This window comes from Clytia hemisphaerica, unplaced genomic scaffold (assembly GCF_902728285.1).
Source record: "Clytia hemisphaerica strain Z4C2 unplaced genomic scaffold, Clytia hemisphaerica genome assembly, whole genome shotgun sequence".
Classification (NCBI taxonomy): Eukaryota; Metazoa; Cnidaria; class Hydrozoa; order Leptothecata; family Clytiidae; genus Clytia; species Clytia hemisphaerica.
In genome coordinates this window covers 657,472-685,295 of record NW_027103722.1, presented here as the reverse complement: position 1 = coordinate 685,295, position 27,824 = coordinate 657,472, and the positions used below count along the sequence as shown (strand labels likewise).

The 27,824-nt window shown below is 32.2% G+C and overlaps 3 protein-coding genes across 3 annotated transcripts in view; 1 reads left to right on the top strand and 2 right to left on the bottom strand.

Moving 5' to 3' along the window:
- Nucleotides 1-8,152, bottom strand: part of LOC136804622 (uncharacterized) — a 9,076-nt gene extending 924 nt beyond the window's left edge. The window contains exons 1-5 of the mRNA XM_067061226.1: nucleotides 7,818-8,152; nucleotides 2,067-2,108; nucleotides 1,288-1,476; nucleotides 589-645; nucleotides 21-81 (exon numbers count right to left, since the gene is read on the bottom strand). Of these exons, the coding sequence (XP_066917327.1) occupies nucleotides 21-81; nucleotides 589-645; nucleotides 1,288-1,476; nucleotides 2,067-2,108; nucleotides 7,818-7,900 (432 nt within the window). The 5' untranslated portion in view covers nucleotides 7,901-8,152. The remainder of the gene's footprint in view (nucleotides 1-20; nucleotides 82-588; nucleotides 646-1,287; nucleotides 1,477-2,066; nucleotides 2,109-7,817) is intronic.
- The window catches only part of LOC136804606 (bifunctional peptidase and (3S)-lysyl hydroxylase JMJD7-like), a 243,570-nt gene that overhangs the window by 61,778 nt on the left and 153,968 nt on the right, over nucleotides 1-27,824 (bottom strand). The window lies entirely within an intron of this gene.
- LOC136804621 (uncharacterized) lies at nucleotides 8,019-27,824 on the top strand. Its single transcript, XM_067061224.1, has 5 exons — nucleotides 8,019-8,161; nucleotides 24,804-24,897; nucleotides 25,639-25,798; nucleotides 26,464-26,616; nucleotides 27,562-27,824. The coding sequence occupies exons 1-5, from the start codon at nucleotides 8,019-8,021 to the stop codon at nucleotides 27,738-27,740; spliced, it is 729 nt and encodes a 242-aa protein (XP_066917325.1). The 3' UTR covers nucleotides 27,741-27,824.

Here is a 27,824-nt window from a genome sequence, read left to right as displayed (position 1 = left end):
TTAAAGGACGCTATACTTACTGTATATTTTTCCAAATGCGGTATTAATTTCGAAGAAAATTTATCTAAATCGGTTTGAAACCTTTTCAAATGAAATGTTTAAGGAAAAAAAAATAATGGCAATAAATCAATCTTAGTTACCGAATAAATCTGCTGATTATACAATTACTTAGGTTGTTTTGGACGAAGCAAAATCTTCTGTAACTTATCTGATTTAAATTTCCAACAGTTTTTAAGGGTTTTAATATAAGTATTCCTCTTAATATAAGACAAAAGTGAATACTAGGAATTTAAATCCCAAAGTTGGCAAAATCTCGTCTAACTACTTTTCCTGTGAACAAATCTAAATTGTAACAGAAAATTGGTAGAATACATTTTTAGATAGATAGATATGAGCCCTCCGAATCCATTCGGGATGGGTATCCAATTCCCCTCACATGGCAAGGGTTGACACGGTCGCATATATATTCACTTGCCAAGTGAATTAAACTCGGGCCTCGCAGGCGGGAGTCAAAGATGATAACCACTATACCACTACACTATTAAAATATACTATTAAAGCTCATCAATAAAAACAGTGAAAAGATACAGTTCAAGTCCAGATTTTGAAGCACTCAGAAAACATATCAGGTAATCCAACTCACCACTAGAATAGAATAAAAAGAGTTGAGAAGAAGTTTTGAAAGGTTGTGATAGTAAGTATAAGTTTGCAACCGCAGTCGAAAGACACCTGAAGGCTCCTAAGGTAGGGGAGGGTCCCACTCCTGGATATCTCTTCACTTACCATTGATCCGTATATTTAGTTACTGAGCATCAAGCAGAAAGCATCAAGCTCCACTTGGGAATCTTTGGTATGACCCGACTGAGGGTCGAACTCACTGCCTTGCGCACCGTGTCCGGGTGCTCTACCTTCATGATACAGCCCCTAGTTGTAATAACTTAGTTGAAAGAACACCACGCAATATGCCTAAACTTGAATGAATATAAACTGGAAGGTTGCAGCGAACCCGTGAATTGAAGGTTTATATCAGAAATAAAAATGAGGATTAAGAGTAACTTTGACTCCCTCTAAAGTTCCCACTCAAAGCAAAAATCAATTTTTCTTAGCAAAATTATATATTATTTTGGTTTTCAGAACTCTCATGGATTTAGGTATAAGTTAAACACTTGCCACAACCTAGCGCTAAATTTCTATTATATATAACTAGACTGTGATTGCACAAAGATAGCCTATCAGCAAGTTGAATGTACTTTCTATGCATTTTTAACTTCAAAATGTTAAACCCACCTAAATTTCGAAAATATTGCTCTACAATACAATTGTGATTGTGTATCTTGCAATGCCTCATCAGCATCTAACAGGCTAACAATGCTCTCAGCTTCTCCTTTAATGAACCACAAATCTTTCTTCAACATTAACAATGACCGAAGTGAAATTTCTTCCTCTGCTCCCATATTTCCAGTAAGCAATGTGAGTCTATAAATGAAAATTAAAAGAGCATTGATCATTGAAATTTCTTTTCATTTCAAAAACCTCGAAAAAAAAGCTGATATATCAGGTTACCCAGGCACGACGCAATGGGTACAATAGGTACGGCAAAAAAACCCCACATTTTCCTCTTCATCGCTATAAAATCGCTCTAATTTCCTCATTCACCGTACCAGATATAAAAAGCTTTCGTCGTGCCTGTTATCTTTAATCAGAGTTTTATTTTGAAATGGGTACATGAAAAGAAGCAAATACAGTGTTTACAGGGTTGCCTGAGGCCAAACAACAGCCCCGACATTTTAATAACTCTCAAATCAATTTGAATTTCTATGCATGTTCAGTAATAGACTCCAACGTATCTAGGATTTCTATATCCTAACTGAAAAAACAAGGTGCTTTTATACCTTTTTTATTAAGTTTTTAAGTCAAAATTCAGTTATAACTGCTTCGATAATTTGATCATCTGGAATAACAGAGATCTTTGGAATTTCACAAAAATTTTCAAAACAAAATGACACATTATATCTGAACTGATTGATGTATTGCTCCAAAGCAGCTTAGATATAAAAACTAGTTACCTTTTGTTTGGTGTATCTTCAGTTTTGGAATCATCATTGAAGCTAAAAAATTATGATAATAATAATAAGCATTTAAGAATAAGAGTCACAATGGATGGTAAACAGAGTAAAAGATAAATCTAAAAGTTTTTTTGGCTATTAACTTTGGTGATTAAGTCGTTTTTTGTGAATCTTGTAGAATTCTGTACATACTAAAATAAATATCTATAAATAGACGTCGGAAAACGTCTTTTTTTAAGCTGGCAAATCTCGCAAGGAAAATGGAGGAAAAAATCGATGAAAATGACCAATAATTGCCGCTTGAAAATGAGGTTTGCACCCCAACAAAATGCATCATTAGAGAACAAAAAACACCAAAAGACACTCTGACCTGCAGGAAGTGCCATTGACATGTTCATTATAACTGTTCCCAGCTACCAATCTACCAAATACAGATTTGCTTAACGTTTAAATCTAGAAGTTTCCAATGTCAAAGTTGCATTAAGATCTCACCAGAGCTAATGGAACGAGTTGAAACATGCAGAAACACCAAAATCGAAGGACTTCAAAAGGAAATTAAAGCATGTGAAAACATCATGGAAGTTCAAAATGAAGAAATCTCCCAACTGAAATCACGTTGAGGTCAACGTTATTACAAAAGAAATCAAAGAAAGCCTGGAAACAAAGATGAGCATACTCAAGAAGAAGATAGAAACAAAGATCAAGATATAATCGAAAAATAAATTATAATCGAAAAGAAGCCAGAGCTGAAAGAGGTTAGTTATGCTGAAGTTGTATCCAAACAGATGAATCAACAATCAAATAAGGTCCCCGGGAGAAAATGGCTCGAAGTGAAACAGTCGGCAAACAACAATCCACCGCATGTAACCTAATTTTCCATGGAAACAAAGAAAATTTGGAGGATCCGGAAAAAAAAAATGAAAATCTTCGAGGAGAAATTTATCAAGTACAGAATCCTTGGATTACAACTGGGTATCAAGGACATAAAAATTGTAAGCACACAGAGGATGGAGTATTCACGGAGGAGAGAGAGGAGGAAGGGAGGTATCGACCAATCAAGGTAGTTTTCGAAAATGAAGAAGACAAGAACAAAATCACAACATCACGACATACAAAGGCCCTCCTTCATCCTATCGAACAACAGAAGACCTCACAACTATTGAAAAGAATTTAGCAAGAGAGCACACGAGCTCAATGCTCAAATGAAAGACAAAACTATTCAATTTAAAGTCAGGGGAAGCCCCAGAATAAAATTATACCTAAAGTGTAAAGAAAACTGTAACAACAAGCGTTTGTAAAAAAGATAGGTTCTTAGAGGCCCACGGCGCGCCTTGAACCTGAATCCTTTAATAAATAAATAAATATAATTTTCTTTTTTTCTTTTTCAAAGATATAAAATTTCCAATGAAAACAAAGTAGTCCCATTAATATCGATCTTGCTTACACTATCCTTATACAATCATTAAACTTTTTTTAAGATTTACTAGATGGGATTTACTGAAACTAGATCTCTTGATAGCTTGTTCTTAGTTGTTTCTTAGTTGTTGCATAGCCTGTACCATCAGAGTTGTCAAGGCTGGAGGAAAAAGCTTGAAGAAAAATCTGGTATAATGAGCCAACATCAGTGTAACAGAGACTATATAACTAAACTTTAACCATTAGCATGCCTTTTAATTTTTTTGTTTCCTTTCAAAATGGACGCCAATTAGAGAATTAGAGTGCAACTGATATGATAAACAAATTACAAGTGTGCACTCAAGTTAAGGTCAGTTCAAACAGGTTCAAAGTAAAAGCAGTTCCACTCACTGAAGTTTGATAAGGTAATGTTTATGACGTCATAATAAAGGTTTTTGGGCTATAACTTCTTATAGCCATGTGCTCCAACGTACGCGATGTCGCAGATTTCTCATTTTCATTTTTTGAGGAGGGTATAGAGGGAAAGTTGAAAATGTGAGGGTATATAGTGGACGTCAAATTTGTAGGCCTAAATGAAAGCTAACCAATACTTCAGGCAATTTTCGCGAATTTTGGCCCTTTTCACGAAAGTAGATGTCTTTAAAAATCCTAGGAAGGGCCATTCGTGAAAATTTATGCTCACGAAAAATTCTTAACAAAAAACAAAATCTTTAAAACTTCAAACTTTAAATGAAATGTAACTTTTATGGCACTTTTTAGCCTGCTAAAAGACTAATAAGTCAAAGGATAAATGTTTCAAGCCAATCCAATAACTATTTGTCCCTTTAAGCCATTTTTTCATGTGAAAATTTTCAATTTTACGTCTTGATTTGCGAAAGTTTGAGCTCTCAAAAAATACTTTTCAGTTAAATTCGCAAAAGTAAGTAACGTGAATTTGGCAATTTTTCGTCCTCGCAAAAGTTTCTGCTTGCGAAAGTTTGTACGCCTTAAGTAGTCAAAAATAAAATTCACTGTCAGTTAGTCACACTAGGAAATCAAGCTTTCAGAAAAAACAATATCAGTCATCTACGCTACAAGATGAATTTGCAACAACAAGGATGAGAGTTACCTGAATCAAGTTCAAGATCCCAACTAATCAAGAATAGAAATTAAACAAAATGACTGGTTGCTAAACGTGCAGCAGCCAATCAGCCAACAAAATTTTGTTATTTAATTCCCGAGACAGTGCTTCAATTTGTTAGGTCTGAATTATACGCTAAAGTAAAAAGGTGGGTTGTCTTCTCCCCTGTAGATCTTGTTCTTGGGAAGTTTTTCTTCAAATTAGTTTTCAAGGTTGGCTCGGTTCAATTTTTTTCATCTATATTACTCAAAATTTAGCTCATTAAGGTTTTTGGAAATATTAAAATTTTATTAAAAAGCACCGGTTTATTTTTTCATAATTCCCTTTAGAAGTTTTGCGGCGCATTCTTTGCTTGCAAGTGAAGCAAACAATAAAGCGCTTTCACAGCATTAATCTTTGATGCAAATTTCGGCAGGATGCTAGTGTGACTAACTGACTGTAGGTCTTAATCTGAATTTACACATTTAAAAACCTTTGATGACCCAAAGAGAGAAGAGGAGGAAAGGAGAACCCAACGGTCTTTTGAATAACTAATTACTCCAGCAGAAATCTTTTTAATGACAGTTAGTCACACTAAGGAAATCAAGCTTTCAGAAGAAAAGTAACAAGGATGAGTTACCTGAATCAAGTTTGCAAGACAATTAATTAAAACTTGAAAGTTTGAAACAAAACAAAGCATGCATCAGCCAGAATATCAACCAACAAAAATTTGTCATTCATTTCCCGAGACAGTGCTTCGATTTTTAAGGCCTTGTTTATAATTATACGCTAAAGTAAAAACAATTCCGCACATGTAAATGGGTCAGTATTTGAGATCTGGCAAAATTTCCGGGAAATAGCCTATCCGGCAGTGCGCTGATCTAGGTGGGTTCGGTCTCCCCCGTAGATCTTTTTCTTGGGAAGTTGATCTTCAAATTAGTTCTCAAGGTTGGCTTGGCTCAAATCTTTTCATCTATGGCTCAAATTTTAGGCAATTTCTCAAGTTTTTGAGAAAGTTGATTTCATTAAAAAGATCCGGGTTATTTTTTCATGAATCCCTTTAGAAGTTATGCGGCACAGGAAGGTAAACGATATCGATATAGTGTTTTCGCAGCATTAATCTTTGATAAGTATTTCAGTGGGACACGCTAGTGTGACTAACTGAATAATAACACCATAAAATTGATTTCACATTTACAACACATCTGTTATATTATATCTAGATATAAGATAATTTATCTGTTTGTACTAGCTGAAGTAATTTGACGTGTAATTTGTTATTTTGACGTATAGCGCTCTAATTGTGATACTGACTTTAAATTTTGTATGGGTAAACTTTAACTTATTTCAGGGCACTCCTGAAAATTTAATGTTAGAAACTATTATTTTGTAAAGTTTTCTAGAAAAGAGGTCAAAATTGACTTGTTCAAAAATTGACGCCAATTAGAATTCTTTCTTGTTTGTCTATTATCTACCGTAAGTTGGTCTAATATCGACATCCCTAGTCTAATTCCGACACCCTTCTTTAGAGAAAGGAATAATATGAAAGCTTGAATCAATGATTGAAAAAGGATTATTCCTCTCTGACCACTAAGCAAAGAAAAATAGTTTCAACCTTTCTATAAATTTCAGCTGATAAAAAGGGTGTCGGAATTAGAGGAGGGGTGTCGACATTAGACCAAGTTACGGTATTATGGTTGAGTTACAGGAGGCTCTGGGAGCCTATTCTCGCAACTATAGATGCTTTGAGTTAGCATCCCGTCAGCACCTTGAATTGACTACCCTTTATTTTCTAGCTTTCTGACACTGACACTTGAAAACAATGTGAAAATAATGTGATCTTGATATTGAAAAAGATAAGTAATCAAGAAGCTCTTAGTTTTAATCTTAGTAGATGAGATGGCAGTTTGCATAACTTGAATGCTTTGAATGCTTGGATGATGGTTTTCACGTCACTGCGTGAGTTTGACTGTTTGACAAAAAATTCTAAAAATCAAAACAATCCAATCAGTGCGTCTCAAACAGCCATATAAACAAAACTCAACATTCTCACAAAAGTTGTCTTTTTGATTTCCCAAACATTCGTCTCAAGCGTTCCCTTCCACAATAATTTATGTAATTGCAATTGCGGTCAGTCCACAGTCGGCTTCAACATATACACGTGATTTTATTTACGTGACCGAAGTGCCTACTAAAACAATCCGGGGGTAAATAGCGAAGCAACACAGCAGATTATTCGTAAGTATCTTTTGGCATTGACAATCAAATACAATATATTATACTATATTTCCTTAATTCAAAAATCAAAAATTCATTTTTCATTCGCGAAAAATAAAAATAAAAGAATAATGAATTAATATTACATACTAAAACGCCCCCGTCTTTTACTCTCATTTAATTTCCAATCTCGGCACGTGCAAAACGCCCGTCCGCCCAATATCCACCCAATCAGCTTAAATTCACTTTAATTGTCCTTTGACATTCAAAAAATAGTATTTAAAAATTATGAATTTATAATAATTACAAAAAACAAAAAGTTTGATACTTCATTAGTGAAATATTCAATAAATTCCTGGTTTCAATTTTCAGTGGGCGTTCTTCTAGGGCTTTGTTTGTCGCGCAATTTTTGCGTCACACAAACTTTCTCGGCCGCTCGTAATAATTATACATTGCCAAATTTGGTTCTCCATTGTCGAGTCAGGATCGATGGTGACGTCACCTAAGCATAAAAAAGAATGGATTTCGTCAGTTTTATGCATATATTAATTTGCGAGATATTCTGTTCGCCGCGCGAGCGCACTTTTCGTAGACTAGTCGGAGTACTTTCTTTTACTCGCGGGATTGATGGTAACTTTTCATCTTCGTTATTTTTAAAATGAAGCACAACCGAAAAAAAACGAAACTTCAGAAAGTTGCGTATTTCCAGTGAGTAAACGACTCTGACAATTAACAAAATTGATGATGATGATTTTTTTTCGGTCAGGCCAATGTCTCGTATTGGGGGTTCTAGTCTTGAGCCCAAAGCCTACGCAGGATTGCAGCGTTTGGGTAAACGAGACAAAACTCTAAAAAAGCTGGTGTTTTGACGCGCTTCCGTGCTCTCGAAATATCGCGGTTTGAGACGCACTGCCAATGTATAAAAAACTTAGACAAAATGATAACCCTTTGAATTGAAAGAAAAACAGATTTAATATCAAATATGAAAACCAATAAAAACAAAGACCTAAATGTGCTACCTCTTGTTATCCTCTCTTGGACTCAAAAGATCAGATATTTTGTAAACAGTGTGCCAGTAAAATTGGTCCTCTTCGGTCGCCATTTTGTTTGTTTGCTGGATGAAAATGCGGGACAAGTTTGCAGGGCCAACACAACATGAATTCCACGAATTTCGTGCATGCTTTTAACAACGTGATCCGGAAGTCGAAAACATTTTCAAAATGGCGGGAAAAAAAGCAGTGAAATTCAGTTTTTTGATCGAAGACCCCAAAATTTGGAAACAATACAAAGAATCGTACGCTGTTGTCTTCCAAAAATTCTGTCTCAACCCGAAAAAGAGGATCTTGAAAGGTTTGGACGAATGGTGAGTACCTATATGTTTTTAGTGTAAACACCCCTTTTGTATTTTGAGTAAACCACCATTGCAGCCCAGGGCAGGGGGTACTTGGGCAAAAAGGAGTCCAAGTATCAGGATAGGGTACTTTTTTTTGAAGGTGAAGAAATTCACGAGTCCCAGTTTATAGTTAGACCAGTTAGGGTCGCGCAAAAAATGAAAATAGAAAAATCAGACCCTCATATCATAGGATACTTTTTTAGGGGAATTTGGAAAAAATAGGGAAAGTTTTGAGAAAATTTTGAAATTTTAGTCCATTTAGAGTCGCTTTATTTCATTAAAAAAAAAAACAAGTCCCATGTAAGGTTCGATTTTTTTAACTTCATTCAGCAGGACCCTGCCGACGCACCGGACTGTCCTGTGTATTTGTCCGGTGGCAAAAAGTATCCTTTCGCTACACCGGACGCAATAAAGTCCGGTGTCAGTCCGGTGTTGCATACAGGGAATTTTGGACGCTGGACATTTATGAAGCAAAAAATTAAGAAACACCGGACGCACCGGACTGATCATGTCCGGTGTTTTGATTTCCGGTGGGAAAAAATATCCTTCTCCGACACTGGACATCCGACTTCCTTAAGTCCGGTGTAGAAATTGTCCGGTGGTAAAAAAATTCTCATTTTACACCGGACTTTCGCGTGTCCGGTGTTCGTTAAGTCCGGTGCGTCGGCAGGGTCCTCATTCAGCGGCGACCCCTGTCGGTCTACAAGGTACTACCCTTGTCGACCAACAGGGGTGCTCGGCTGAGGTTGAAAAATGGACCCTACGCTACGTGGGACTCGAAATTTGCTAAAAAAGTGACCCTGAATAATGGGACTGAAATTCCAAAATTTTCTCAAATTTTCTACTTTTTTCCCAAATTTTCCAAAAATAGGCACCCTACCTGGGACTTGTGGAGGTAAAAAAAGGTACCCTGACCAGCGAAGCATCCCCGTAACCCATCTTGCCCTAGTACCCCCTGGCTTTTCCATTGATTTAAAAGCCCAAAGGGCTAGATATTGGGCCTTTGCTGGAAAGTGTGCAGAGGTTAGGTAGGAAATCCTACCTAAGTCACGTGACATTACAATATAATTTCAGCGCTTGATCAATCAGAAGCTTTGTAGCTTTTCGAAAACAATAACAACAATATTTTTTGTGATGTTCACCTTTTTTTTTTGCTTGGAAGAGCTTAAAAACCACACCATCTAGCCCTTCGGGCTTCATAAACTATGGGCTTTTCTGGTACATGATGATGTTTGTTTATTCGAGGCCAGATATAGACAGGTATATGAACATTCGGGCGAGGGCCTTAGGAGCTTTAGGGACATTAGATTTGAGGGGTGACTATTAAGAAATTTTTGAGGGTATATAACAAAAGGAACCCTTTTGGCTTGCACATACCTGAAGCAATCCCCTCCTCCCAGATCTTAAAAATAACAAATTGAAAGACACTAAATAAAATGCACCCTTCCCCTGAGCTTAGGAGCTAAACCATTTTTGCTTGCTAGGGGGGGGGGCTGAGTGAAATTTTTTGATTTGGTCAAAATCCGCCAAATTAAGTTCCCGCCAAAATTTCTTTTTCCGCCATCTGCCAAATTAAATTTCCGCCAAATTTAAATTGCTCTATTTATTCCCCAATTATGTGCTATTTCAGGCTTTTAAAACAGGTTTTTTCTTTTTTTTAATAGCGTTTTTTGGACAAAAATGTCCTTCATCCGCCAAATTAAATTACTGCAAATATTAATTTTTCAAGTTAACCGCCAATTTAAATTCCCTCTGAAAAAACTGTTTTGGTCATCTGCCAAATTAAATTCCCACCAAAATTTCTTCCTTTAAGGTACAATAAATTGTTTACTTTACATAATTTTCCTTGGAGAATATAGGAAATGTTTTCATGAATGTTTTATTCAATATGCAAGACAATATTATCATTCATTCTCCTTTGAAAATACAAAAAATCGTTTACAAAGTTATTATAAAAGTAAAAAATACTGGGTGTGCTACAAAAAAGTTTCTCAAGATTCAAAAATTTAAAAAGGACGAATTCTTTTCCATTGAAAAAGGATTCACTAAAATTTTGATTGGTCATTTATTAGATTTGGTGACTCATTGAATCAAAAGTTATGCTTCAAAGAATGAAAAAGTTACTTTCAAACAGCCTATCAAATTAAATAACAGCACGATCACATGATCCAGTATTTTTATTTCATTCATTGAAAATTATAATCAGCAGCCAAATATTGAATTTTAAATCTTCAATTTTGGCCTATTTTCAACATTTTAGTTGACTTTAATAAGGGCTAAACATCTGATTGCATAACCAAGTTACAGATTTGACAGATTTTTCTATAAAAGTTGCTCAATTTGTTTTTTTGCCTATTTTGATAAAAGACCATTTTGAGATTATTTGTCTTGAATAAAATCTTCAAATTCAATTCATTCAGTAGCTAAATTCGATTTTGGCATGATTTAATAGAAAATCCTTTTTAGTGCTTATTTTCTTTAATTAAATCTTCAATTTTAGTCTATCTTTAACTTTTTAGTTCACTTTCAAGCTTTAACAATTGGTTGCATTGAAGCTATGTATAGCCCAGTTCAGATTCGGCATTTGTTTAGATAAAAGTGGCCGAATTCGTTTTTGGTCTATTTTGATAAAAGATAATTTTGAAATTATTTGTCTTGAATAAAATCTTCAAATTCAATCTATTTTCAATATTTTTAGTTGACTTTCAAACCTTTAACCTATGGTTTCATTGAATCTATAGCCCATTTACAGATTTTGCGTATTTTGCGATAAATGTTGCTGGATTCGTATTTGGAATAATTTAATAAAAGATCTTTTTAGGTTTGTTTATTTTGAATTAGTAAATCTTTAATTTTAGCCTATTTTTAACATTTTAGTTGACTTTAAGTGCTTAACATTTGGTTGCATTCAAGTTATAACCCAATTACAGATACGGCGTATTTTGCGATAAAAGTCGCTAAATTTATTTTTGGCCTATTTTGATGAAAGATAATTTTAAGATTATTTGTCTTGAATAAAATCTTCAAATTCAATCTATTTTCAATAAATTTAGTTGACTTTCAAACCTTAACCTTTGGTTTCATTGAAGCTATAACCCAGTTACAGATTTGGCATATCTTTAGAAAAAAGTTGCCGAATTTGTTTTTTTGCCTATTTTGATAAAATACCATTTTGAGATTATTTTTTCTCGAATAAAATCTTCAAATCCAATCTATTCTCAACTTCAGTTGAGCTACAATCTGACAATGTCTGTGTGTGTGTCTGTGTGTCTGTGTGTGTGTCTGTCTGTCTGTCACAAAAACTTTAGGGCAGCCTGGAGACTTCAAAAATGCTTGGATTTGGCTGAAATTTGGCACACTTGTTCCTTGGGTGAATATATGGGGGTGTTTTTTTCATTTTTTGAAAATTTTGATTTTTGGGGCCTGGGGACGAGTTTTTCGCCAAAACGAGGCTAAAACTTTGGGGCAGCCTGGAGGCTTCAAAAATGGTCGGATTTGGCTGAAATTTGGCACACTTGTTCCTTGGGTAAATATCTGGGGGTGTTTTTTTCATTTTTCAAAAATTTTGATTTTTAGGGCCTGGGGACGAGTTTTTCGCCAAAACGAGGCTAAAACTTTGGGGCAGCCTGGAGACTTCAAAAATTGTTTGATTTGGCTGAACTTTTGCACACTTGTTCCTTGGGTGAATATCTGGGTTTCTTTTTTTCATTTTTCAAAAATTTTGATTTTTGGGGCCTGGGGACGAGTTTTTCGCCAAAACGAGGCTAAAACTTTGGGGCAGCCTGGAGACTTCAAAAATTGTTCGATTTGGCTGAAATTCGGCACACTTATTCCTTTGATGAATATCTTGGGGTCTACAATTGGGCCTATAAATAACTTGAAGCTACTGAAGTTGAGCCCAGTGCGTTGCGCACGTTCGACTATTTTCAATATTGTTGTTGACATTCAAACCTTAACCTTTAGTTTCATTGAAGGTATAGCCTAGTTACAGATATGGCGTATTTTGCAATAAAAGTCGCCAAATTCGTATTTGGCATAATTTAATAAAAGATCTTTTAGGTTTGTATATTTTGAATTAGTAAATCTTCAATTTTAGCCTATTTTGAACATTTTAGTTGACTTTAAGTGTTTAACATTTGGTTGCATTCAAGTTATAACCCAGTTACAGATTTTGCTTATTTTTACATAAAAGTCGCGGAATTTGTTTTTGGTCTATGTTGATAAAAGATAATTTTGAGATTGTTTGATGTGAATAAAATCTTCAAATCCAATCTATTTTCAATATTTTTAGTTGACTTTCAAACCTTAACCTTTGGTTTCATTGAAGGTATAGCCTAGTTACAGATATGGCGTATTTTGCAATAAAAGTCGCCGAATTCGTTTTTGGCATAATTTAATAAAAGATCATGTTAGGTTTGATATTCATTTGAATTAATAAATCTTCTATTTTAGTCTATTTTCAACATCGTTACTTGACTTTCAAAGCTTAACCTTTGGTTTCATTAAAGCTATAGCCCAGTTACAGATATGGTGTATTTTGCGATATAAGTCGCTGAATTTCTTTTTGACCTATTTTGATAAAAGACTCTTTTGAGATTATTTGTCTTGAATAAAATCTTCAAATCCAATCTATTTTCAATATCTTTACTTGACCTTCAAACCTTAACATTTGGTTTTATTAAAGCTATAGCCCAGTTACAGATACGGCGTATTTTGCGATTAAAATTGCCGAATTTGTTTTTGGCCTATTTTGATAAAAGATAATTCTGAGATTATATTTGTCTTGAAGAAAATCTTCAAATTCAATCTATTTTCAATATTTTTAGTTGACTTTCAAACCTTAACCTTTGGTTTCATTAAAGCTATAGCCCAGTTATAGATAAGGAGTATTTTGCGATAAAAGTCGCTAAATTTATTTTTGGCCTATTTTGATGAAAGATAATTTTGAGATTATTTGTCTTGAATAAAATCTTCAAATTCAATCTAATTCAATATTTTTAGTTGACTTTCAAGCCTTAACCTTTGGTTTCATTGAAGCTATAACCCAGCTGCCCAGTCACAGATTTGACATGTTTTTAGAAAAAAGTTGCTGATTTGTGTTTTTAACTTTTTTGATAAAATGCCATTTTGAGATTATTTTTTTTGAATAAAATCTTCAAATCCAATATATTTCTAACATTGTTGTTGACTTTCAAACCTAAACATTTGTCCATTTGGTTTCATTGAAGGTATAGCCTAGTTACAGATATGGCGTATTTTGTAATAAAAGTCGCTGAATTCGTATTTAGCATAATTTAATAAAAAATCTTTTTAGGTTTGTATATTTTGAATTAGTAAATTTTCAACTTTAGCCTAATTTCAACATTTTAGTTGACTTTATGGGCTTAACATTTGGTTGCATTCAAGTTATAACCCAGTTACAGATTGTGCATATTTTTACATAAAAGTTGCGGAATTTGTTTTTGGTCTATTTTGATAAAAGATAATTTTGAGTTTATTTGACTTGAATAAAATCTTCAAATCCAATCTATTTTCAACACTTTTACTTGACTTTCAAACCTTAGCCTTTGGTTTCATTAAAGTATTGAAGCTATTGCACAGTTATGGACATGGTGAATTTTGCGATAAAAGTCGCTGAATTTGCTTTTGCCCTATTTTGATAAAATATAATTTTATGATTATTTGTCTTGAATAAAATCTTGAAATCCAGTCTATTTTCAACATCTTTACTTTAATTTCAAACCTTAACATTTGGTTTCATTAAAGATATAGCCGTTACAGATACGGCGTATTTAGCGAAAAAAGTCGCCGAATTTGTTTTTGGCCTATTTTCATAAAATATAATGTTGAGATTATATTTGTCTTGAAGAAAATCTTCAAATTCAATCTATTTTCAATATTTTTAGTTGACTTTCAAACCTTAACCTTTGGTTTCATTGAAGGTATAGCCTAGTTACAGATTTGGCATATTTTGCGATAAAAGTCGCCGAATTTGTTTTTGGCCTATTTTGATAAAAGATAATTTTGAGATTATATTTGTCTGGAAGAAAATCTTCAAATTCAATCTATTTTCAATATTTTTAGTTGACTTTCAAACCTTAACCTTTGGTTTCATTGAAGCTATAACCCAGCTGCCCAGTCACAGATTTGGCATGTTTTTAGAAAAAAGTTGCTGAATTTGTGTTTTTGCCTATTTTGATGAAATACCATTTTGAGCTTATTTTTTTTGAATAAAATCTTCAAATCCAATCTATTTCCAACATTGTTGTTGACTTACCTAAACATTTGCCCATTTGGTTTCATTGAAGGTATAGCCTAGTTACAGATATGGCGTATTTTGCAATAAAAGTCGCTGAATTCGTATTTAGCATAATTTAATAAAAAATCTTTTTAGGTTTATATATTTTGAATTAGTAAATCTTCAACTTTAGCCTAATTTCAACATTTTAGTTGACTTTATGGGCTTAACATTTGTTTGCATTCAAGTTATAACCCAGTTACAGATTGTGCACATTTTTACATAAAAGTTGCGGAATTTGTTTTTGGTCTATTTTGATAAAAGATAATTTTGAGTTTATTTGACTTGAATAAAATCTTCAAATCCAATCTATTTTCAACACTTTTACTTGACTTTCAAACCTTAGCCTTTGGTTTCATTAAAGTATTAAAGCTATTGCCCAGTTATGGACATGGTGAATTTTGCGATAAAAGTCGCTGAATTTGCTTTTGCCCTATTTTGATAAAATATAATTTTTATTATTATTTGTCTTGAATAAAATCTTGAAATCCAGTCTATTTTCAACATCTTTACGTGACTTTCAAACCTTAACATTTGGTTTCATTAAAGATATAGCCGTTACAGATACGGCGTATTTAGCGAAAAAAGTCGCCGAATTTGTTTTTGGCCTATTTTGATAAAAGATAATGTTGAGATTATATTTGTCTTGAAGAAAATCTTCAAATTCAATCTATTTCAATATTTTCATTTGACTTTCAAACCTTAACCTTTGGTTTCATTGAAGGTATAGCCTAGTTACAGATGTGGCGTATTTTGCAATAAAAGTCGCCGAATTCGTTTTTGGCATAATTTAATAAAATATCTTTTTTGGTTTGATATTCATTTGAATTAATAAATCTTCTATTTTAGTCTATTTTCGACATTTTTATTTGACTTTCAAACCTGAACCTTTGGTTTCATTAAAGCTGTACGCATAAGGCGTATTTTGCGATATAATTTGCTGAATTTCTTTTTGGCCTATTTTGATGAAAGATAATTTTGAGATTATTTGTCTTGAATAAAATCTTCAAATTCAATCTAATTCAATATTTTAGTTGACTCTCAAACCTTAACCTTTGCTTTCATTGAATCTATAACCCAGTTACAGATATGGCGTATTTTGCAATAAAAGTCGCCGAATTCGTTTTTGGCATAATTTAATAAAAGATCATTTTTTGGTTTGATATTCATTTGAATTAATAAATCTTCTATTTTAGTCTATTTTCAACATTTTTACTTGACTTTCAAACCTGAACGTTTGGTTTCATTAAAGCTATAGCCCAGTTATGGACATGGCGAATTTTGCGAAAAAAGTCGCTGAATTTGTTTTTTCCCTATTTTGATAAAAAATAATTTTAAGATTATTTGTCTGGAATAAAATCGTGAAATCCAGTCTATTTTCAACATCTTTACTTGACTTTCAAACCTTAACATTTGTTTTCATTAAAGCTATAGCCCATTACAGATTTGGCGTACTTAGCGAAAAAAGTCGCTGAATTTGCTTTTGCCCTATTTTGATAAAATATAATTTTTATTATTATTTGTCTTGAATAAAATCTTGAAATCCAGTCTATTTTCAACATCTTTACGTGACTTTCAAACCTTAACATTTGGTTTCATTAAAGATATAGCCGTTACAGATACGGCGTATTTAGCGAAAAAAGTCGCCGAATTTGTTTTTGGCCTATTTTGATAAAAGATAATGTTGAGATTATATTTGTCTTGAAGAAAATCTTCAAATTCAATCTATTTCAATATTTTCAGTTGACTTTCAAACCTTAACCTTTGGTTTCATTGAAGGTATAGCCTAGTTACAGATGTGGCGTATTTTGCAATAAAAGTCGCCGAATTCGTTTTTGGCATAATTTAATAAAAGATCATTTTTGGTTTCATATTCATTTGAATCAATAAATCTTCTATTTTAGTCTATTTTCAACATTTTTACTTGACTTTCAAACCTGAACGTTTGGTTTCATTAAAGCTATAGCCCAGTTACAGATATGGCGTATTTTGCGATTAAGTCGCTGAATTTCTTTTTGGCCTATTTTGATAAAAGATTATTCTGAGATTATTTGTCTTGAATGAAATCTTCAAATCCAATTGATTTTCAACATCTTTACTTGACCTTCAAACCTTAACATTTGGTTTTATTAAAGCTATAGCCCAGTTACAGATACGGCGTATTTTGCGATTAAAGTAGCCGAATTTGTTTTTAGCCTATTTTGATAAAAGATAATTTTGAGATTATATTTGTCTTGAAGAAAATCTTCAAATTCAATCTATCTTCAAAATTTTTAGTTGACTTTCAAACCTTAACCTTTGGTTTCATTGAAGGTATAGCCCAGTTACAGATGTGGCGTATTTTGCAATAAAAGTCGCCGAATTCGTTTTTGGCATAATTTAATAAAAGATCATTTTTGGTTTCATATTCATTTGAATTAATAAATCTTCTATTTTAGTCTATTTTCAACATTTTTACTTGACTTTCAAACCTGAACGTTTGGTTTCATTAAAGCTATAGCCCAGTTACAGATATGGCGTATTTTGCGATTAAGTCGCTGAATTTCTTTTTGGCCTATTTTGATAAAAGATTATTCTGAGATTATTTGTCTTGAATGAAATCTTCAAATCCAATTGATTTTCAACATCTTTACTTGACCTTCAAACCTTAACATTTGGTTTTATTAAAGCTATAGCCCAGTTACAGATACGGCGTATTTTGCGATTAAAGTAGCCGAATTTGTTTTTAGCCTATTTTGATAAAAGATAATTTTGAGATTATATTTGTCTTGAAGAAAATCTTCAAATTCAATCTATTTTCAAAATTTTTAGTTGACTTTCAAACCTTAACCTTTGGTTTCATTGAACGTATAGCCCAGTTACAGATGTGGCGTATTTTGCAATAAAAGTCGCCGAATTCGTTTTTGGCATAATTTCATAAAAGATCATTTTTGGTTTGATATTCATTTGAATTAATAAATCTTCAATTTTAGTCTATTTTCAATATTTTTACTTGACTTTAAAACCTTAACATTTGGTTTCATTGAATCTATAACCCAGTAACAGATTTGGCATATTTTTAGAAAAAAGTTGCTGAGTTTGATTTTTTGTCTATTTTGATAAAAGACCATTTTGAGATTATTTGTCTTGAATAAAATCTTCAAATCCAATCTTTTTCCAAAATTGTTATTGACTTTCAAACCTTAACCTTTGGTTTCATTGAAGGTATAGCCTAGTTACAGATGTGGCGTATTTTTCAATAAAATTCGCCGAATTCGTTTTTGGCATAATTTAATAAAAGATCATTTTTGGTCTGATATTCATTTGAATTAATAAATCTTCTATTTTAGTCTATTTTCGACATTTTTATTTGACTTTCAAACCTGAACCTTTGGTTTCATTAAAGCTGTACGCATAAGGCGTATTTTGCGATATAAGTCGCTGAATTTCTTTTTGGCCTATTTTGATAAAAGATTATTTTGAGATTATTTGTCTTGAATAAAATCTTCAAATCCAATCTATTTTCAACATCGTTACTTGACTTTCAAACGTTAACCTTTGGCTTCATTAAAGCTATAGCCCAGTTACAGATATGGCGTATTTTGCAATAAAAGTCGCCGAATTCGTTTTTGTGTATTTTGATAAAAGATAATTTTGAGATTATTTGTCTTGAATAAAATCTTCAAATCCAATCTATTTTCAACATTTTTATTTGACTTTCAAACCTTAACATTTGGTTTTATTAAAGCTATAGCCCAGTTATAGATATGGAGTATTTTGCGATAAAAGTATCGCTGAATTTGTTTTTGGCCTATATTGATTAAAGATAATTTTGAGATTATTTGTCTTGAATAAAATCTTCAAATCCAATCTATTTTCAACATCGTTACTTGACTTTCAAACGTTAACCTTTGGCTTCATTAAAGCTATAGCCCAGTTACAGATACGGCGTATTTTGCGATAAAAGTCGCCGAATTTGTTTTTGGCCTATTTTGATAAAAGATAATTTTGAGATTATTTGTCTTGAATAAAATCTTCAAATCCAATCTATTTTCAACATCGTTACTTGACTTTCAAACGTTAACCTTTGGCTTCATTAAAGCTATAGCCCAGTTACAGATATGGCGTATTTTGCAATAAAAGTCGCCGAATTCGTTTTTGTGTATTTTGATAAAAGATAATTTTGAGATTATTTGTCTTGAAGAAAATCTTCAAATTCAATCTATTTCAATATTTTCATTTGACTTTCAAACCTTAACCTTTGGTTTCATTGAAGGTATAGCCTAGTTACAGATATGGCGTATTTTGCAATAAAAGTCGCCGAATTCGTTTTGGTCTATTTTGATAAAAGATAATTTTGAGTTTATTTGACTTGAATAAAATCTTCAAATCCAATCTATTTTCAACACTTTTACTTGACTTTCAAACCTTAGCCTTTGGTTTCATTAAAGTATTGAAGCTATTGCACAGTTATGGACATGGTGAATTTTGCGATAAAAGTCGCTGAATTTGCTTTTGCCCTATTTTGATAAAATATAATTTTATGATTATTTGTCTTGAATAAAATCTTGAAATCCAGTCTATTTTCAACATCTTTACTTTAATTTCAAACCTTAACATTTGGTTTCATTAAAGATATAGCCGTTACAGATACGGCGTATTTAGCGAAAAAAGTCGCCGAATTTGTTTTTGGCCTATTTTCATAAAATATAATGTTGAGATTATATTTGTCTTGAAGAAAATCTTCAAATTCAATCTATTTTCAATATTTTTAGTTGACTTTCAAACCTTAACCTTTGGTTTCATTGAAGGTATAGCCTAGTTACAGATTTGGCATATTTTGCGATAAAAGTCGCCGAATTTGTTTTTGGCCTATTTTGATAAAAGATAATTTTGAGATTATATTTGTCTGGAAGAAAATCTTCAAATTCAATCTATTTTCAATATTTTTAGTTGACTTTCAAACCTTAACCTTTGGTTTCATTGAAGCTATAACCCAGCTGCCCAGTCACAGATTTGGCATGTTTTTAGAAAAAAGTTGCTGAATTTGTGTTTTTGCCTATTTTGATGAAATACCATTTTGAGCTTATTTTTTTTGAATAAAATCTTCAAATCCAATCTATTTCCAACATTGTTGTTGACTTACCTAAACATTTGCCCATTTGGTTTCATTGAAGGTATAGCCTAGTTACAGATATGGCGTATTTTGCAATAAAAGTCGCTGAATTCGTATTTAGCATAATTTAATAAAAAATCTTTTTAGGTTTATATATTTTGAATTAGTAAATCTTCAACTTTAGCCTAATTTCAACATTTTAGTTGACTTTATGGGCTTAACATTTGTTTGCATTCAAGTTATAACCCAGTTACAGATTGTGCACATTTTTACATAAAAGTTGCGGAATTTGTTTTTGGTCTATTTTGATAAAAGATAATTTTGAGTTTATTTGACTTGAATAAAATCTTCAAATCCAATCTATTTTCAACACTTTTACTTGACTTTCAAACCTTAGCCTTTGGTTTCATTAAAGTATTAAAGCTATTGCCCAGTTATGGACATGGTGAATTTTGCGATAAAAGTCGCTGAATTTGCTTTTGCCCTATTTTGATAAAATATAATTTTTATTATTATTTGTCTTGAATAAAATCTTGAAATCCAGTCTATTTTCAACATCTTTACGTGACTTTCAAACCTTAACATTTGGTTTCATTAAAGATATAGCCGTTACAGATACGGCGTATTTAGCGAAAAAAGTCGCCGAATTTGTTTTTGGCCTATTTTGATAAAAGATAATGTTGAGATTATATTTGTCTTGAAGAAAATCTTCAAATTCAATCTATTTCAATATTTTCATTTGACTTTCAAACCTTAACCTTTGGTTTCATTGAAGGTATAGCCTAGTTACAGATGTGGCGTATTTTGCAATAAAAGTCGCCGAATTCGTTTTTGGCATAATTTAATAAAATATCTTTTTTGGTTTGATATTCATTTGAATTAATAAATCTTCTATTTTAGTCTATTTTCGACATTTTTATTTGACTTTCAAACCTGAACCTTTGGTTTCATTAAAGCTGTACGCATAAGGCGTATTTTGCGATATAATTTGCTGAATTTCTTTTTGGCCTATTTTGATGAAAGATAATTTTGAGATTATTTGTCTTGAATAAAATCTTCAAATTCAATCTAATTCAATATTTTTAGTTGACTCTCAAACCTTAACCTTTGCTTTCATTGAATCTATAACCCAGTTACAGATATGGCGTATTTTGCAATAAAAGTTGCCGAATTCGTTTTTGGCATAATTTAATAAAAGATCATTTTTTGGTTTGATATTCATTTGAATTAATAAATCTTCTATTTTAGTCTATTTTCAACATTTTTACTTGACTTTCAAACCTGAACGTTTGGTTTCATTAAAGCTATAGCCCAGTTATGGACATGGCGAATTTTGCGATAAAAGTCGCTGAATTTGTTTTTTCCCTATTTTGATAAAAAATAATTTTAAGATTATTTGTCTGGAATAAAATCGTGAAATCCAGTCTATTTTCAACATCTTTACTTGACTTTCAAACCTTAACATTTGTTTTCATTAAAGCTATAGCCCATTACAGATTTGGCGTACTTAGCGAAAAAAGTCGCTGAATTTGCTTTTGCCCTATTTTGATAAAATATAATTTTTATTATTATTTGTCTTGAATAAAATCTTGAAATCCAGTCTATTTTCAACATCTTTACGTGACTTTCAAACCTTAACATTTGGTTTCATTAAAGATATAGCCGTTACAGATACGGCGTATTTAGCGAAAAAAGTCGCCGAATTTGTTTTTGGCCTATTTTGATAAAGATAATGTTGAGATTATATTTGTCTTGAAGAAAATCTTCAAATTCAATCTATTTCAATATTTTCAGTTGACTTTCAAACCTTAACCTTTGGTTTCATTGAAGGTATAGCCTAGTTACAGATGTGGCGTATTTGCAATAAAAGTCGCCGAATTCGTTTTTGGCATAATTTAATAAAAGATCATTTTTGGTTTCATATTCATTTGAATTAATAAATCTTCTATTTTAGTCTATTTTCAACATTTTTACTTGACTTTCAAACCTGAACGTTTGGTTTCATTAAAGCTATAGCCCAGTTACAGATATGGCGTATTTTGCGATTAAGTCGCTGAATTTCTTTTTGGCCTATTTTGATAAAAGATTATTCTGAGATTATTTGTCTTGAATGAAATCTTCAAATCCAATTGATTTTCAACATCTTTACTTGACCTTCAAACCTTAACATTTGGTTTTATTAAAGCTATAGCCCAGTTACAGATACGGCGTATTTTGCGATTAAAGTAGCCGAATTTGTTTTTAGCCTATTTTGATAAAAGATAATTTTGAGATTATATTTGTCTTGAAGAAAATCTTCAAATTCAATCTATCTTCAAAATTTTTAGTTGACTTTCAAACCTTAACCTTTGGTTTCATTGAAGGTATAGCCCAGTTACAGATGTGGCGTATTTTGCAATAAAAGTCGCCGAATTCGTTTTTGGCATAATTTAATAAAAGATCATTTTTGGTTTCATATTCATTTGAATTAATAAATCTTCTATTTTAGTCTATTTTCAACATTTTTACTTGACTTTCAAACCTGAACGTTTGGTTTCATTAAAGCTATAGCCCAGTTACAGATATGGCGTATTTTGCGATTAAGTCGCTGAATTTCTTTTTGGCCTATTTTGATAAAAGATTATTCTGAGATTATTTGTCTTGAATGAAATCTTCAAATCCAATTGATTTTCAACATCTTTACTTGACCTTCAAACCTTAACATTTGGTTTTATTAAAGCTATAGCCCAGTTACAGATACGGCGTATTTTGCGATTAAAGTAGCCGAATTTGTTTTTAGCCTATTTTGATAAAAGATAATTTTGAGATTATATTTGTCTTGAAGAAAATCTTCAAATTCAATCTATTTTCAAAATTTTTAGTTGACTTTCAAACCTTAACCTTTGGTTTCATTGAATGTATAGCCCAGTTACAGATGTGGCGTATTTTGCAATAAAAGTCGCCGAATTCGTTTTTGGCATAATTTCATAAAAGATCATTTTTGGTCTGATATTCATTTGAATTAATAAATCTTCTATTTTAGTCTATTTTCGACATTTTTATTTGACTTTCAAACCTGAACCTTTGGTTTCATTAAAGCTGTACGCATAAGGCGTATTTTGCGATATAAGTCGCTGAATTTCTTTTTGGCCTATTTTGATAAAAGATTATTTTGAGATTATTTGTCTTGAATAAAATCTTCAAATCCAATCTATTTTCAACATCGTTACTTGACTTTCAAACGTTAACCTTTGGCTTCATTAAAGCTATAGCCCAGTTACAGATATGGCGTATTTTGCAATAAAAGTCGCCGAATTCGTTTTTGTGTATTTTGATAAAAGATAATTTTGAGATTATTTGTCTTGAATAAAATCTTCAAATCCAATCTATTTTCAACATTTTTATTTGACTTTCAAACCTTAACATTTGGTTTTATTAAAGCTATAGCCCAGTTATAGATATGGAGTATTTTGCGATAAAAGTATCGCTGAATTTGTTTTTGGCCTATATTGATTAAAGATAATTTTGAGATTATTTGTCTTGAATAAAATCTTCAAATCCAATCTATTTTCAACATCGTTACTTGACTTTCAAACGTTAACCTTTGGCTTCATTAAAGCTATAGCCCAGTTACAGATACGGCGTATTTTGCGATAAAAGTCGCCGAATTTGTTTTTGGCCTATTTTGATAAAAGATAATTTTGAGATTATTTGTCTTGAATAAAATCTTCAAATCCAATCTATTTTCAACATCGTTACTTGACTTTCAAACGTTAACCTTTGGCTTCATTAAAGCTATAGCCCAGTTACAGATATGGCGTATTTTGCAATAAAAGTCGCCGAATTCGTTTTTGTGTATTTTGATAAAAGATAATTTTGAGATTATTTGTCTTGAAGAAAATCTTCAAATTCAATCTATTTCAATATTTTCATTTGACTTTCAAACCTTAACCTTTGGTTTCATTGAAGGTATAGCCTAGTTACAGATGTGGCGTATTTTGCAATAAAAGTCGCCGAATTCGTTTTTGGCATAATTTAATAAAATATCATTTTTGGTTTGATATTCATTTGAATTAATAAATCTTCTATTTTAGTCTATTTTCGACATTTTTATTTGACTTTCAAACCTGAACCTTTGGTTTCATTAAAGCTGTACGCATAAGGCGTATTTTGCGATATAAGTCGCTGAATTTCTTTTTGGCCTATTTTGATAAAAGATTATTTTGAGATTATTTGTCTTGAATAAAATCTTCAAATTCAATCTAATTTCAACATCGTTACTTGACTTTCAAACGTTAACCTTTGGCTTCATTAAAGCTATAGCCCAGTTACAGATATGGCGTATTTTGCAATAAAAGTCGCCGAATTCGTTTTTGTGTATTTTGATAAAAGATAATTTTGAGATTATTTGTCTTGAAGAAAATCTTCAAATTCAATCTATCTTCAATATTTTTGTTGACTTTCAAACCTTAAACCTTGGTTTTATTGAAGCTATAGCCCAGTTACAGATTAGGCGTATTTTGCGATAAATGTCGCTGAATTTGTACAGTAATTGGCATAATTTAATAAAAGATCTTTTTAGGTTTGTATATTTTGAATTAGAAAATCTTCAATTTTAGCCTATTTTCAACATTTTAGTAGACTTTAAGGGCTTAACATTTGGTTGCATAACCCAGTTACAGATTAGGCATATCTTTAGATAAAAGTTAAGAAGCTATTTTAAACATTTTTAGGCATTCCCGAAAGGTTCTATTGGAGTTTAAGGCCTGATACAGATTTGGTGTATTTTGTGATAGAAGTCGCTGGTTTTCTTTTTGTTCTGATTTAAAGAAGTGATTCTGTTTCATATCAGACACATATTTCATATCAGGACAGTGTCTTGTTATTGTTATATTATGATGATATAAGCGAAAAAACGTTTTTCTTTTCCTCTCTGTCCATCTTGCTTCACATCCGTATCAATCCAATGTGAAAAAGCTTGTGAAATTGATTAATTAAATTTGATGAGTATTTTACGATATCACTCTTATTTAAAAACAAAACGTTTAATAAAAGATCATTTTGGGATTATTTATATTTGTAGAATTGAATCTTTAATAATTAATTCTATAATATAAGCAGGTGCAAAGTTAAATGTGTGTATTTATTCCTTTAACCGTTCTTTCCAGGGCAGAACTCAGCTCAGGTAAGCTGTAACATCTTCTGTCAACAGCATTACAATTTTGTTTTTTATTTCATAGGTTTCAAAATGAGTTTGGCAAGGAAATACATGAAAGAAATCCTCATCATTTGGTAAAAGAAGATTTGAAGAAATTGATGGAATGGAAATTAACAGTAAGTGAAAAGTGAGATTTTCATAATTCAGTCATTTGTACTTGAGTCCTTTCCGAGTCTAGTTTAACTTTCATTTCTGCTTGAAATTCCATTCAATTCAACTTTTTGTAAGAAACAATGTGCTTTCTTTTTCGCTATTTCTATAAAAAAATGGACTAAGAAAATGCTGATTTTATGCTTCCTAAAGTCAATAAGTAAATAAAGCTACAACTTTACTATTGAGATCCGTTTTAAGATTATTAGCCTGAAAAATTACGTGTCGACCCTGGGCCAAAAGGGTTTATAAAAAATTCATTGTATATGTATGTATCGGATGATATCGAGGGCAACGGTATGCAAAACGAAGTCGATGGTTCATGTATGGCTCTATATTGCCCTTACTCACCTAAACAAACGACGGTATTTTGGTATTTTTACCGTCACCGAGCAAATTTTGGCGACATGTCAACTTTGCTTTATGCCGTCTCCTTCGATTTATCTATAATACATAAGCTCCCTATTACCGAGTTTATGTATGTGTGTTTTTTGCGACGAAAACAGTAAGGTTTTAGGTAGATCCTGATCAGCCGAGGACGACGGTAAATCAGCACTTTTACCGTCCTCGATTTTACGGGTTAAAACTGCGGGTTATTCCAAATGGCTTCGTCTCCATCTTACCCGTCACCATCGCAGAAAAACACACATACATAAACTTGTTACTGTCGTTACATAAAACTCATCGACACGTTTTATACATTACAGAGGGGGAAGTTTCGACCAAGACTGACGCAGATGATTGCTGAAAACAAGGAGGAAGACATCCGAACTTATTCAGAAGAAGCGTTCAAGAATATTGACGACCCCAAGAAATGTATTGAAAGATTGTGTAAATTGAGAGCTGTCGGTCCTGCTACTGCTTCAGGTTAGTGTAGTATGGGCATACGTGTCAACAGAAGATTGGTTCTAGTTTGTCGGGGTTGAATAACATATATATACCTTATCGGTAGAAATTTGTCTACAAAGTGACGTAACTTTTTGAGAAATTTTCTTTACCGTCGAATATGTTTTAATTTTGATTTTAGATTAATTTGAACATTGCATCGTTTAAAACAGAATGCTACTCTAAAAAACGTTAATGATCGGACAGTTGATTGGTTGTAAGTGACGTAAAATCAGTCAATACGTCACTAAAAACCAATCAGCTGTTGAGTCCGTTGAAGACATTGCAGCACCATTGCAATGTCTTCAACGGACTATATATTCCCATATCATGGGAATGTACAAAACAATATTGCGCGTTTCTTTTATGTATTTGCTCAATTCATCTTCTAAAAATCTGTGAGAGCCAACAAGATGACAGGTTCTTTATAACGATCCCTTATCAGGCTCATCCAACTGTATAATAGTAATAAGATGAGATCTGAAACCAAGATTGTTCTTTATTTGCTCTTACAGTAGGTTTTTTGCGAAAAATGAGTTTTTTTAACATAGGATCCAACAGAAAGATAAAAGAACTGATTAAATTGATTTGGTCTAATAAGGGTTTTTCGGTAAATTATTCAAATTTCATTCTATTTTCACTTTCAGCCATTTTGACAGCTTATAAACCAGAGAAATATGCTTTCATGGCAGACGAGGCTGTACAAAGTGTTTTATCTGGCAAGATCGATTACACACTCAAATATTACTTGAAATTCCTGGACGAGGTTCGGTTGAAAGCAAAACAATTGTCAGCGACAGGTAAAAATAATACTCAGATCGAATTAATTTTTCACGTTTAGTTAAGGTGCGTCCCCAATTTATACACCCTTTTACAACCTTTGCACACCCAATGTCAATTTACAGCTAACTCTGGCTATTCGAATTCGAACTCGAGCGGGGATTTTAATTTGTTCGAATTAGAAAAAGATTCGAATAATAGAAGTTCGAATTAGCGAGAGTCCACTGTTTACATCAAGAGAAGCTTATAATGCATAATATGTAGGACATTTTATGGAAATGGCTGTGTCGTAATTATTTAACTTTTTGACTGAAGGCAATGATTAGTATATGTAATCACATGATAACGAGTGCTATTCGAGAATAATTGCACGAGTGATTTTTTTGTTATTAATTTTCCGAATCCGATAGGACGAGGCAAATTCGAAACAAAAAAATCACGAGTGCAATTTTCGAATTGTATGAGTTATTATGTGATTACGAGCTAATCGCACAATGGGTTTCACTAGTTTTTCCCAGTTAGCAAAGGTAAATTACAGAAATTACACTGAACGTTTGATATTTTTTCTCTTCTCTTTATGTTTGTTTTTCTTTAATTGTTGTTTATAGATTTTCTTTTTCACAAAATAAATTTCGAATGCAATTGAAACGTTCGATGAAAAAAAATGAAAGAAAAAAACATTAAAATCAATTTTGTAAACATTGGCGCGGCATCAAAGAGTGCGATTAACGATTAATTGCTCTCTTTGAAGTCGCGCCAAATAAGAAAATATAACACATTTGAGAGTGAGAAATACAGTAGACTCTCTCCGATCTTCAAGGGTACAAAATCTTCGAATTATAGAAAGATTCGGATTACGGGGAGTATTTTACCACTTTCTAGCTGAGATGACCAATATTTTAGTTCGAATTATAGAAAGTTTGAATAAGAGAAAGTTTACTGTATTCTCCTTTTTCCCGCAACAGATGATACCACATGGACACCTCATCAGATCGAGATTTGTTTATGGACCGCTGCCATGGCAACTAAACTAGATGTCAATATGTCGAACGAAGTCAAAGAAGAGAAGCCTGGTAGCAAACGTAAATCAACCGACCAATTGGAAACGTCTAAAAAAGCAAAAAAAGTGAAATCTAAAAATTGAAGCTTCTGGATTGGAAACTGTAAGGTTTTCCTTCTTCTTGTGGTATAAGAGAATATTTGTTTTTTAAGTGGACTTACTAGAGTT

Excerpts from the sequence above, each read along its gene's own strand:
- LOC136804621 (XM_067061224.1), top strand. The coding sequence starts at position 8,019 with ATGGCGGGAAAAAAAGCAGTGAAATTCAGTTTTTTGATCGAAGACCCC. Across the intron at positions 25,799-26,463 it reads CGGTCCTGCTACTGCTTCAG|CCATTTTGACAGCTTATAAA; the intron begins GTTAGTGTAGTA and ends TTTCACTTTCAG. Across the intron at positions 26,617-27,561 it reads AAAACAATTGTCAGCGACAG|ATGATACCACATGGACACCT; the intron begins GTAAAAATAATA and ends TTCCCGCAACAG.